General features: G+C 42.8%; 1 protein-coding gene across 1 annotated transcript; it reads left to right on the top strand.

Annotated features, from left to right (window-relative positions):
* The first annotated feature begins 1927 nt into the window (after window positions 1-1927).
* Window positions 1928-12650, top strand: LOC112572476 (universal stress protein in QAH/OAS sulfhydrylase 3'region-like). The gene is made up of 4 exons (XM_025252176.1): window positions 1928-2111; window positions 9263-9349; window positions 11597-11694; window positions 12195-12650. The coding sequence occupies exons 1-4, from the start codon at window positions 2048-2050 to the stop codon at window positions 12396-12398; spliced, it is 453 nt and encodes a 150-aa protein (XP_025107961.1). The 5' UTR covers window positions 1928-2047; the 3' UTR covers window positions 12399-12650.
* Window positions 12651-14380: the final 1730 nt, after the last annotated feature.

The following is a 14380-nucleotide window of genomic DNA, read 5'->3' as shown; positions in this document are numbered from 1 at the left end:
AGCGCAGAGCGTCGAAGTGGCGGCGATATTGACGACACCATCTCGGTAAATGTAAAATTTGTAAAGCGCATACCTACATTACTAAGGAGCAAGCTCTTAGCGCCTAAGAACAAGAACGAAACGTGGACAGCGTACGAGGGACAGGAAAACAAACATGTGAACTGTAAAAAAGTAAACAACCGTACTAAACGAAGAATAAATGAAATACAGAAAATATAAAGAGGAACCAAATAGCGAGAACAAGAGCTGAGAGTGTGAAATGCCAGTGTGTGAGTGTGAAAAAAAAATAGTGGCAATGTAACACCACATAACAGCTTCAAAAACAGTTTTAACAAATACCTGTCCATGCTGAGCTTTTGTCAGTTGACACACAAAGCCACATCAAATAAAAACAAAAAAGATTGGAGCCTGTTATCACAGGATTGCTTCATGTGTATTTAATTTTTCAGACATAAAGAGATGCACTTGAACTAAATATGTTTGTGCTGTACGACTTTAGGTCGTCCATTTCCAATCACAAGCTGGAGAAAAAGCTAAACTGTGGGGTGGGTAATGATTAATAACAAGGTTAGAGTGTTTTCGGGTGTCATGGTTCATGACAACTTAGGTCTGTATGGGCTGAGCTGTTCCCAAATTCTGTCAACTTCATCGAGAAGCTGAAATAATTGACAACTATTCTTCGACGAAGAGAAACCAATTACAATTTTATCTAATAATTATAGTAATCTGTTTCTTTTTTAAAAAAAAAACAAAAAAAAAAAAAATTTGGACTTGAGCGAGGTTCATTTCACTTGGGAAAGCGGATAGCCGAGTGGTTAAAGCACGAAACTTGTATTACTCGACTGCTGGCTGACTGATTTTTTTTTTTCCAGTTAACTCCTAAAATGAGGCATGCTTGTACAAAGCTTCCGGTTTAGTCACATTATTTAGGCTCGCCGAGACTGACAGCGGAGAACTTTGCAAGTGGCTAATCGTTGGTCTTGGCAGACAGACAGCAGTCCACCTACACATCCATGGTCAGAGCTCTGGCGTCCGAACTGAGAGCGCGCTGGTTCAATGCCCGATTAACGACCTGAAGGCGGGAATGGGTACCTGACTCCACAGACGGCATAGAGGGTTCGGAGGGAAATAAGGAGGGAGAGGAGATGGGCACCGCCCTCATGTAAAGCTGGACCCCGAGAAAAGTGAGATCTCTAACACCTCCCCCCTCTCCCTAATGACCTTACGGATGACCTTCACTTTTGTTTTACCTTTACTTCAAGGGCAGCAGGCGCTGAAGCATTTTGGCTGAATTGGGTTGTCGATTTTTTCTGGAGAATGATCCCATTTTTTCCGGATAAGCTTTTAAATATTTATGATAAATACTCTAAATATATTATAAATATTAATATTCGATCTATGTTCCACAAGATTAAATCATACTGTTCGATCAAGTCAAAGGAAAATGTCGAAATGAAAAGGCCTTTCAGCAAGGAACAAATAAAATTGTTTTGGCTGGAGGGTGTAATTTCTCCCTCGAAATTAGATATGGATTTCTGCAGCAGTCAATGTAAAATATTGATCGCCGCGTTCACTCGTTGTATCACACGAAACCAGCTTCAGTCTCCACCAGTTGTACGAGGACCGGCTTCCTACCTCAATGACTGTCTGCCACACAGGATGCGCTTGGCCTCCCAAGCCATCATCATCACCACACAGCTGTAAAGCGCAGGCTCGGTCAGATCGCAAAATGATCAGTCGAGGGATTTAACTTGCACGAACCCGCTAGCTGACATCGCGAAGCCGCTGCGTGAGTCATCGTGCGTTTGAAGACGAGAGACTGACCCGCATACGACTGTACGCAAACTATTTATTTGGCACAGCGCACTCAACAACACTCGGCAAAGTTCGTGTGTGACCTCCGACCCTCCGAACACTTCCGAGTGGGAGCGAGGCGCGGCTCGTCGAGTGGTGGCTGCGCCTTGCGGCTGCGCGCGCACTCACTGGTCGTCTGCTCATCGAGTCTCTCGCTACCGGCTTTATTCACGGTTCACCCTCGACACGAAACATGGAGCAACGCCTCGTGGTCGTCTGCTTCGATCCAAGCAAGCACAGTGATTATGCACTTGACTGTGAGTACACTTAGTTCATTCTGGTGTTGTTGATGGTAGACGGAAATTCTGGCATGGTAGCAGACAGCGGTTTGTAGAATAGTCAGTCTTTGGATGAACACATACAGAGAGATCGTTTGTTCACTACTACCTCCACTGTAAGATTTATTCTATAAAAAGACTGACAGGAAGGGAACTTGAGGCAAGTACTGTTTCCTGTATTTGTTGACACTAAGAATGCTACGAAGGTTATGACCTCTCACACACAATCACGTGTGTACACTCATCAACATCCACAAGCACAGGAAGAAAAAAAAAGAAGGATGTGGCTGAGTGGGAAATGGTTGATGACGCAAGTGCACAATGTGACATGTCAAGATGACAATGATACTGGAGTGTTTGAACACCTCGGAAGTCACCTCAGTGCATGCCTCCATGTGTGTGTGCGCGCCGGTTATGTCACACCAATCATCCACCAAACCCGATCAGCTTCGGGTGGAAGTCGCAAACTGTAAAAAAGAATGACAGGACCCGGACTTGACCCCCTCGTTAAAAGGTCACATGACCTGCTTCTGGGTCTCGTCTGTCAACTGAGTGGAATGCGAGGCCACAGCCTTGAGGAAGTGCGCGTTACGTGAGACAGAGAAGGTTTACAGTTATCTGAGGGATTAGTGCACGGTATTTATAAGCAAGGACGGTTAGTTGTTGTCTTGTGACGAGTGGCTGACATGCTGTACACTACGTAACGGGCACGTAGCAGCTGGGACGTGGTCACGTGTGATCGGCCCTTTGACGCGTTGTCACCTGCTCGACAAGTTTCGACTGAATGCGTTGGCATATGCTGAGGATTTTTATTTTGTTCGTTAATGGTGGCTGCTGTGGGCAGTGGTCTCAGATGTTGCAAGTGTATGCACCCTCATCACTGCAGCTGTGTGGAGTGTGCTAGGTAATGTGGGTATTGTGTTACAGCTGTAAACTGGTCACTCCGGTTAGTCATTACACGCAACTTACCGTTTACATCCCAATAATGGACATACAGAACTACTGTTACAAAACTGCTTACATGGAACCAGTAACCATAGCAGCCTAGTGTCAGTAGCAGCTGTATATACGCGTGTCCTGGAGTGTGGTATGCATGCAGTTCTAACATTTATCCAGTCCACAATGTCCTAATAAAGATAAGATAAAGATAAGATAAAGATAACATGGACAGAAGGAGAAGAACGGAAGGAGAAACAACTATGTAGACAAGTAATAAAAGACGAAAATAGGGGACACAAAGAAAGATCAGGTGGGAAACAGCTGTTCAGTTCGCTGAGCCAGTGAGCACTACACAACATATTACTAACTCAGGGCCTTGTGATGAAAACGATCGAAGTTGAGTTCTGGAATTTTGTGGTTGTCATATAAGCTCCTGACACCTCGACCTTATGACCTGTCACTGCTCCGGTGTGTCCGTCGTGAGGTGCAGTGTTTTAACTCAGCACACTCCCTTTTGTTTACCAAGTTATGAGTGTGGGATGGGGGTGACTAGGCAGTAAAAGTAGGACCTTGGTGTCAGTCTGGGGTAGTTTTTATGTCTGTTTACGCAGAGAAAGATCGGTGGATTCTGACTTGCGCCATAAGTATTGACCAAACTAATTAACTCCTTAGCATCTTAGAATATGAGTAGCCCAGTAAATCTGTTTTATAAACTGACATTTTAAAGTCCTCTTGACGAGGGCTAATAGCCTACCGACTACCTTGGTATTCCCTGTGTTGAGCCACAAGTCGTTAGTACAGCCTGCGGATCAACCTGCAGACAAGATGGAGTTTCACAGCGAAAAAAGCAACAAGAAAAAGTTCTAGAGGTAGAGCTTACAAAAATGAACCAGAAAGGAAACTCATAGACCAAACTCTTCTTAAATGTCAGTCCTCCGTTTTCCAGGTCACTTTTTCCTGAATTTTTGCCTGAGGTACACAGAATGTGGTGTACGTGTGTACGTGTGTTCGTGTGTGTGCACATGGGGTGAGGAGGCGGAAGATGACAGTGTACCCGTACTCAGGATTTGACGGAAACGTGGACGTTGATGGATGTCACGTTCAGGCACAAGGTAGAGGATGGAACTAATTAACTTTGCTACCTTTGCCAGCTGGCAACAGTCAGCTAAATTTTTAAACCTCCCAAACTACAGACAATTATTGCATTTGGAGAAAGGTTATTGCCAGCTGACACCCATGGATAAGTGGCTCCCTTTTCAAAGCTTTTTTCTCCTTCTCTTATCCTTATAATTAGTTTGAAATGCAATGCGCTGGCATTCCGGTGCTCCAGTAAATAAACAGCTCGTGAATGCTCAAGGGTTGCACCAAAACAATGTCGGCTCGTAGTTGTGCGAAGTTCCTGTTAAAAGGAATAGACTATCAGGTGTCAACAACATGAAGTGACCGTGACCCCTGGTTATCGCTGTAAGTGTTTTGCTGAAAGACCTTTATACAAGACACCCATTGCTGTGTGATGTATTACTTTATTTAGTGTGTTTATTCGTAACAATGTCTGGTAAACATGGTCACAGGCTGGACAGATGCCAAGTGGACAAAGCAAACAGAAGTGTGAGAGAAGCCACATCCTTCCCCTCGACATACAGGTGCAAAGACACATTCCACTAATCTCTTTGATCTTTCTGCGCGACCTTCACCTTAAGAATGAATTATTCTTTCCACTTTCTAAAGGGCAATTAAGATATTCACATACTCATTAGTACATTACACTGAACATTTGCGACTCATTGTAATCAGGACGACAGTTTGAACCGAATGATCGACCTAGAGCTGAACAGTCGCCACCTCTGACCCTCCCCCAGTCACCCCATGCTCCGTAGTGCAGTGGTCGAACACGCGCATGACAACAATATAGTCAGAATCTTAGTGCTCCCGGTTGTTGTTGGTTTTTTTTCCCGGGTATGCAGAGAGAGATGATGCGTGTGTCTGTGAGAAAGACCACGAGCAAGAAAGAACTTACCTGGAAATCTTATGAACAAGGAGGAAAATAGATACACGTGTTTGAAACCTATCTGCTACCTAAGGGTGTTTTACCACAGGGTAGAGCAACTTGGGCACCAGGTGTGAAGCTTTACCTGCTAAGCTTGCCCCATGTACACTGCTTTATCTCCTGCATCGTAAATCTTGCGGAGGGAGGAGGTGGGGGAGGAACTGCATGAAAATACATTGTCGTGCCTGACATGCATCTTGAATGGAGATCCATTCAGGATACGACGACGGCGACTACACTCAGTCCCAGACAACCGCAGTTGTTGCAGCTGTTGCTAGTGTAAGCTGTTAGGGTCCTGACTTGAATCGTCCTTGGTGAAAGGTTCAAGCTAAAATTTAGCAGAAGGCTTTAAAATGCTAGAACCCTTCAAACGCATTTTGTTTTGTTTATCTTTGTTCTGGTCGGCGCGTGGTTCCCGCCTTGTCATTATTATGTCGCTTGGCTGTCACATTGCAGATGACTGCACCGCCTGGACATGGTTCATTTGTAAATTCACTCTGCCCAAACTCAGTCTGACTGACATGCCAGTGTAGGTATGTGTGGGAATGAGGGGCACCTACTGCCGTCGGCTTCACTTCGTCTTTTAATTTGTCATGCTGCACTCGTTCGCACGAGCTTTTCCCCCACATCCATGTTCACCCTCAGCAAAGGTGGTTTTTCTTACAGGTGCTTGTGGATGCAGTCATCCTGCTCAAAGTCGTGACTCTTACACTTAACTGCTAAGTACATTTCAGGTGTTGATGTGTGCATTTGTAACAGCTATGAACCGATGAAGGTTCCTTGAATCAAATATCCTCTCATTGTTGTTCTTGGTCACAAACATTGTGCCAGGCGTGACTAGAGGAGATGTCTCGCGTGAAGGGCACGCTCATCGGCTTACACATTCACCTTCTCACCTTCACCTGTGGCACGAGCGTACTCCCACGCCAACCACGCTTTCCCCAGAACAACCTCCACCTTCCCTCCTATTTACCTCCCCTTCTCGCCACCCACACACACACCCCATCCACAGCTCCTGCACTTAACGCTTGAAAGTCCAATGACGTGGTTGACCTCGCACGTGGGAATCAAGTGCACTTGCTGGGGCGCACTTGCACCCTCGTCAAGAGAGAGGGGTTGAGGCGACTGCAGCTCAGAGCCATGCCACCCGTAACGTTCTGTTCTGCTCAGGTTTTTTTCTTTTATTTTGGTTTGCCAGACACAAACTTGGATTGAAGTCAGTACCCGCCTACATCTGAGGCTGAGGAAGGTGCACACTCACTCATTCTCTCGGTCGTTCGCTCAGTCATTCACACGCATGCTCGCGCTCTGGCGTTTTTCGCTCCCTTGTCAAACACAAACACAAAAACATTGCTCCAAAATGTTAGAGCAAGAATAATTAATAATGACAAAATAATTAAAGAACTGATTCAGTTTCGCAGCATCCTAAACCTGTAAAATGTTTTACTAGTAGGCGGAAAAGTTTGTGTGTATATGTAGATATTTTTTAAATGAATCGTAAAGTTAAGAACAATACTTTTTTTATTTAAAGCAAATAAAGAAACTGCCATTAAGGCTGTGGATTTGTGCCTGTAATAAATGCATGCGCACAGATGAACAGACTGGCTGAAATGTAAAAAGTGCAAGGGTGGAGGTTCGCACACTTGGAAATTCTTTCTTTTAGTGCCAGCTTGGCTGATGTCATGTAAGATGAATCTGTTTCAAACAAGTTGTTGCATTCTGCACACCTACAGACTCCAGGCTCTTCATGACATAACGAGAGAGAATTCGAGAGGGTGCGATGGGATGATGCACAGTTTGTCTAAGCCCTCGCACTATTTTTACATGCGTAGTGGACCATCAGTTGATGTTTTCTTCCGCAATAAAACTTCTTGCAGCAGCGTAGGGTCGAGTATGCTCGGTAATATTATGTGTAATAAAAAAAACATAATTACACTTGGCAAGATGCAGGTGATTTCCATCCTTTCTCAACCATCATTTCTTCTACAAAGCTGTCAGTGATACAGTCCAGAACTGTTAATAATGTGCGAAGTGATTGCGAAACTCGTGATTACTGCTTTTTCTTGGAACTAGTCCAGACATTCAGTTTGTATGTTAACAGTTTACTTTGAAAGTTTCCGGGTAAGACAAGAACTTTTTCAAGGAGAACTGTTGAGCTCAGAGCACCCTTGAATCGATTCAGTGGACATGATATTGTAAGCACCGCTGCCGGCACTAGGGGCACCACGAGTGTATTTCTTAGTGATGGAAACAGTTGTACCAAGCTTTTGGTCTAAACTATCATTTATATTTTATAACATATCAGTATAATATCCTTACCACTCGTGGATGGTCGTACAGTGTGAATGCAGTCGGTTCAGATCTCGTTTCGAGCACGCTATACTTTCTGTGTACGTGGCATCTGTGTTCAAAGCTGGCTGCTTTGTTGTAATAGTAACCGTATTACTGGCTGATCAGGAAATATTTCCCTTTTGCTCATGGGGCCTTGCAAGCAGTCGACAAATTGCATTACTATCTTAAATGCATTTCGTAGCCTTTTTATGTCAGCTGCCATTAGTGTTTATTCTATAAAATATTCGCCAGAACAAATTGCTGCGTGAGGATCGATTTAACAGAAGTGTGGAAGCACGCCAAGAAGTCTGATGTGCATATCTGTGAATGATGTTTATGTTTCTCTCTGAACTGGGCAAATATATATATATTGCGTGCAGAGAAGATTTGAAGCCTAGATATCAAAAGCCTTTACAGTCCTTTAAGATCATAAAACAGCGGAAGTCGAGTTTTATCGCTGAACCGGAAGTACCGGAAAGCTGTAGACATGGCCGCGGAACGCTTGACTGTTTTAACTGCGTCTGGACTTCTAGTAGCAAGTGTTTACTGAACATCATAACATTAGTACTTTTTGTTGTTAATGTGATTTAATAAATAAATTTTAAGTTTAATACGTACCAGTGGCTTGAAATCGGTGTATACTATTACTTATTTGTTACATATATTACATAACACGGACAGCATTAGAATTTATCATTTTCCCCCGCAGATATTTGTTTATGTTTTCAAAGTTTAAAATGCAAATGATGCATCTACAATATCTGTTAAACTTATCTCAATTTGCTTCTGTTCTATTTCAAGTTGAAGCCTGTTTAGACAGTTGCTGGAAGTTCGGCCATATTTTACTGCCTGCTGCAAGCTGAGGCCTGATGTTGAATCAATAACAATAGGGCTGTTCTTGTGTCTCACAGGTGCTGGTCTTCTCGAATTATCGCCGCCAGCTGATTAGCTCGCTAGTTTTTGCTCACAAAAGTTCGCGTGTGCCTCCAGTGTGTGCAGATTGAATGATTTGATTACTTCCTTCATTAGAGTTACACGTGAGGCGGCCATGTCTGCCATGGAATGCTCATGTCAGCCAAAGATGGATGAGGTCAGCGCGAATATTTTGAAGGAAAGAAAATGCAAACAAAAACATGCAATAGTTTTGTCTTCTTTGGAGTTTTTAAAACGCGGCTGTCAGAATGCGAACAGTGCTGTCGGGATTTAAGACCGAGACTAGGGTTTGATACATGTTCATGTTCCCCATGGGTATACAAAATATATTCTGGCTGTTCCCTGAATGGATGTGAAGCAGCGCATTGCAGATCAGTAACTAAATGCCGGAATTACTGTTGGTGTGTTTTGTATAGTTTTTTTTATCTATACCCCGGAAGTCTGGTCGAGGGTTTTGCTGAACTGAACAGCTTAAACAAAGAAATTGCAAAAACTGTTCACTGTTGTTGCTAGTTCTCTTAAAACAGTTCATTCTTAAATTATTCGAAAGACTTATTTTTGTAAAAAGTATGCGATAAATGTAACACTTGTTAAAAGTAGTCTGTCTCAAACACCATACCATACGAGGATGCCCATTAAGACTGCCCCCCCCCCCCCCACGCCACCTACATTTCCAACAGTATTTTTTTGTTCTCTACTAATCTGTACACTTGTCTACTACTTTGGTTGGCTATATCTTTGCTAATGTCCCCTTTTTTGAAGAAGCAGGAAACTGTGTTCCACTTGTTTCTACAAATTACCTTGCTCATTTCAATCATTTATTAATGTCCTCTAACTTGACAGATGCTCGTGTTATTCTAACCCTTTCTTTTGTTGACAGACTATCTCAAGTATGTTCACAAAGAGAACACCAAGGTGAGGGTACTGTTTTGCCCAGAAAACTGGTCCAACATCGGTCCTTTAGAAGGTGAGCTGTCTTCCACACTAACGCCAGTATCATCGTCGTCGTCGCCTTCATTATCATCAGTCTTTAAAATGGAAGGCTTCAAACACGTGTTGAACTGTGTTAGTCCTTCTTTCGCCCTCAAAATATTTTTAAAAATTATTTCTACAGTAAAAGGGGAGCGGATAGTGTAGTGAACCCGATTTCGAGCACACGTGTAGTGCAACATGCATGCGGAGTAGGTACCCGATTAACTTCAGGGCTTTTGCAGCATGGAAGACAACATGGGCACTGCATTAACAAGGGCTTTCCAGGAACAATGAGGGTATTTCATCAATTATTCAGCACATGCGCAGTACGCGCTGGTCGGTGGCCAAAGCGGAAGTAGGGGTAAGCCGTTCCTGCTTTTACCGAGACACGTGAGTGTAAAAAGAGAGGAGGAAAAAAATCACTTCTGTGTTATAAATTGCTGCAGCAGTAAATTTTTAAAAGGCAAGAAAAAAGTTAATAATATCTACTTTCCAGACGGTAAATGTCAAAAACTCGCGAGACGACAATTGTGATGATGTCCGTGGTACGAAGAGAGAACTCAACAGTCTATGCAGCCGACATTTCGTAATGAGATTTTCCCACAAATGAAATGTGTTTTATCAGCTACATCCCAACATTACATCGTGGGTATAAAAAGTCTGAGCACACAAGTGTCACTGTTCGAACTTCTTTGCCAGACTTGGAGAAAATGTCGAAGATTCGTACTGCAGCGTCAGACACTGATTTCGAAATAACAACGGGCGGAGGAAACAAAGCATAAATGTATTAATAATAAATATCTATTAAACTATTAAACAATTAATATTGTTTTGGTACAGGACCGAATCGTAGGAGAAACAGAAATGTGCAGAGTGATGTTTTTTGCCTATTGCTTTTACTTCACTGCGAAATATGTTTTCCATATCCCATATATATATAGAGAGAGAGAAAGCAATAAATAAGAAATTTAAATAATCGTTGTTGTTTTAAGCCTGCTATTTCATTAAAAGCCGATATAATTATTGTTAGCTTATTAGTTATGCTGATCAACAAATATGCTGTTTTGGATAAGCTACTGTGCATCTTTGGTTGAAATGAGTGAAAACGACTCCCTCCTACCTCTCTCTCTTGTGATCCTGACTCGGGAAGAAAAGTGTTGATAGTAGCAGCCGACAGATGTTCTCTCCGCCAGCCCACAGCTAACGGTGGAAGAGCTAGACTCAGGCAGACCAAGCAGGACTCTTTCACTAAGTCGCGATTCGCTTTCATGGGTCTGCTTTGTCTCCTCTACCCATTACCTAAAATTACTACTTCGGCAAGAGCAGGAAACCGCGAAAGTGGCCAAGAACTTCTCTTTGATTTAAATGGCCTCTTCTCCATGTTAATGAAGCTGAAAGGACAAAGCTTGTAAAAGACAAAGTGAAGAACGCTACAAACCAAGCCACGCATGTAGGCTCATCCCCCAACTTCCGGCTAGCGCTCCGCAGTAAGAAAGCTGCTAAATGCTGATTGGATGTTGCCGTAGGTTACCGACCGGCAACCTTGATGAAATACCCTCGTTAAGGGCTTTAACACCTCAGTCCTCTACGACTTTATTGAACTTTCCTGTCGATACACCAACTTGACAGAGAAAATGGGATGAGATAAGGGAGGTACAAAAAGACTCCTAAAGAAACGAGAGGCCTATGATCGAAGTCATAAATATTCAATAATCTAATTCTCTGCAACAATTCAGCTCTGTTTTCTAATGCAAATATGTCTCTAACATCAATAGGAGCACAGATAAAAAAAAAAGCGGGGAAGATTAATCTAAATACTTGTTAAAATGAAATAATTGTGCATGTAAAAACATTTCCTTGTGACATTTTCTCATTATTTATTGATCCTGTCGTCAGTGCAATAACTAGTCTTTCTTGTCATAATTATATTTGTGTGTGCGTGGAGGATATGTAGGCTGTGTCTAAACATCGTAATATTCACGAGAAACAAATAGGGGAATAAAAATCAGTTCGAAGTGAGTTCCAGTTTTCAGCTTACTACAAAAAATATTTTTTGTATTATTGAGCTCCGGGTTCCAGGTTATGTGCACAATATTTCCTTCTTATAATGCCGAATATTGCCTCCTCTTTTATTTCCCACTAGATTTCACTTCTGAGTAAGCTAACGCCCCTCCAGACCACAAGAGTCGATAAACGCGTCGGAAGTGTGGAAGGCATAACAAGTTGCGCCCCTTTGTTGCAGGTCCCACACCAGGGCGGCTGGAGGAGCTGAGGGCGGAGACGAGGGCCCAGGTCGATGCTTTGAGGGAGAAAGCCATGGAGATGCTAGAGGCCGCTCAGGTAGGTCACGTGCTGTCTACAGCGCGGAAAAATCCAACTGATTGTCCGCACCTTGTGGTCTTGGCCGTGTGATTGTGTGTTAGGTATCGGAGGAGATGTTATCACACACTTCAATAAATGAGAAAAACGTGGAGTGGTTGAGAAAATTCTGCCCTTTCCGCTTTTACATACTCGCTGTCTTTTCTTGTTCGTACTTCAGTCTCTCAATTTTCTGTCATATTTTCTCATTTATTTTTCTTGCCGTTCGACATTTAAACATTACAAGCAGCTTTATGTACGAAAAGAAGACATCAATGGTCACGCATCTTTCCTCGGATTCCAGACCTGTTGGTTGACGGGGACAGCACTAGTTGGCATCTAAAGGAAAGACCACCTGCTAGCTATCGCAGATCCTTAGTTGCGTCCCTTTGGCCTGTGTGTGAAAGAGAGACCGTATTAATTAACATTATATTAACAAGACGAGAGCCATGTTTAAATAACTGTTAATATCCGATCCACAGGTGACGGGGCAGTTCGTGGAGCTGGTAGGAAAGCGTCCATCCGAAGAGATTGTCAAGTACGCTTCCGCCGAACACGCGTCCCTCATCGTCATGGGGTCACGTGGCGTGAGCACGATCAGACGCACCATCCTCGGCAGCTGCTCCAACGACGTGCTGCACCACGCGCATTGCCCGGTGCTTGTATGTAACCACCCGCACAAGTAGCGAGGGCGGTCTGGCCTCTGAACAAGTACCCACATAGACCATGGCGGGTTTCACGAACATGGACATACTCTTGCTCGTGTATTTTTAAAGTTGTCTGTACATGTTTTTCATTAACTTTCGTATTTTATTCTTTGTCTCCTGATCCTTACCATTATATGCTTCAGCTTGGATGGCGTCATTGTCTTTCATCTACTCCATTTCTTTCAATTGATAAAAATGGTACTGCCAATAAAACTTTTTTTCTATAATGCTGACGGGAGGAACTTGTGTGAACTGCTGATCTTGGAGTAAGAAAATCTTAGTCTCAAAACAGTTTGGACTGAAAGCAGGCCAGAGTGTTTAACATATCGTAGGCAGACAGGAAGGTCGGCGTTTGGTATAAAATTGACCTTTGTTCTTACATCTGTGTCTTAGTCAAAGCCTGGTGTAGAAAAATGAGCGGTGCGGTGCTGGCAGCGAAGTAGGTCAATGTGGATAGTTTAGAGGTTAAACGGTCAGTCAGATAAGCGAATGATGGATGTTGATGTTCTTATCTAGACGATTAACAGATGAGCAGCATTTGTCTTTCAAGTCTATTAAGTTAAAACAGAAGTACAATAATCAATCCTTTAGAACACAGACTAGTATTGTGGTTGCATGGGTAGTGAGGTAATTCACGAATGGAACTAATCCTTTGAAGTTCAAGTAAACAACTCTGCAGACATAAATTATTGTGCTGGAAATCCAAACTATTATCAAGAATGGTACTAAACTGCGCAGATGAACGGAGCGATGAAAGCAAAATGAAGAGCACTGGCATCCCTTGGCACCCCAAACGAACTCGACCAAGGCTACATGGTCCATGGGAGGTCACTGCTGCTTTGAATCGGAAGTAAACGTGAAAGAGTTACTTCCCTCTATTTCTGCATAAGACCATCTCCGTCTCGATCGTTTTTACTTGTTTCAGATTGTGTGATACGTTTGTAATACAGAAAGCAGTGCTTTGTATTTCAACAAATTTTTGTAAGGATACTTGTACAGCTTTCTTTGATCCCCACGAATTATTGTGCATAACGTGATCTTGAGGCATCTTGTTGAAATAAAGTGGTTCTATGTTCTATGGATCTCCTTTGACCTTTTGTGTGTGAGAGGAGGATTAACAAATATTGTACTTACGGTAGTTTTGTTTTTGTTTTTTTTTTTTTGTTTTTTTTTTGTTTTTTTGTTTAGTTTTTTGACAGAGCATGGTCTACAACCTGGTAAAAAGGCTTCACCCGGACATATAATAGGTAATGAACAAAACTTCAACTATTGACCATGTTTAAGCTACAGAAACCTTGTCTCATTGTTGACGCCTGTGGTTTAAACATGACCAGGAGCTTTTCTTACGGTTGACATTTTTGTCGTTAAGAAAAATCTCGAAAACCCTTTCTAACTCTTGTACATCTACCAAGCGCAAATGTATATGAATAATGTTAATTTTGTTGGTACCATGGATACATCGACTTCTTTTTATAACTGAATGTAGCTTGACACAAGTTATTATGAAAGCAAGAAATGAGTGGAAAGTCTTTCAACCAAAATAGAATGTCTCTTCATTCTGGTATGTCTGTGTGAAACGCAAGGTAGATATGCTGATGAATATGGTCGAGGGATAGCTGGTGTACTAGCTCCCAACATGACAGTGGAAATTGATGAAGGTAGGACGGTGCGGTGGAGATGCATTTTCGAGCTTGCTAACCCAAGAGATACTAAAAAAAAAAAGTGAAAAAAAAAAACTGCCATCTTAGCTTCATCTGCGACATTGTCAACATCTTGTGGTGGCTTCAAGACCTACAACCCTCCATCTGCCGTCTGCAAGAGTATAAGCCCCTGGCTATCGATCACGTGACCTTTTCCATCGCGCCTTGATATCAGGGTTTGTCCCATGGCTGCTGCATGGCAGGAAGTCCATTCGTTCCACTCTCCTGCGTCCTGAAGCTACCTTCCCACTCTTACATATT

The sequence above is a fragment of the Pomacea canaliculata genome, linkage group LG9 (genome assembly GCF_003073045.1).
Source record: "Pomacea canaliculata isolate SZHN2017 linkage group LG9, ASM307304v1, whole genome shotgun sequence".
NCBI lineage: Eukaryota > Metazoa > Mollusca > Gastropoda > Architaenioglossa > Ampullariidae > Pomacea > Pomacea canaliculata.
The sequence above is the reverse complement of the archived record's forward strand: the minus strand, read 5'-3'. Positions and strand labels throughout refer to the sequence as shown.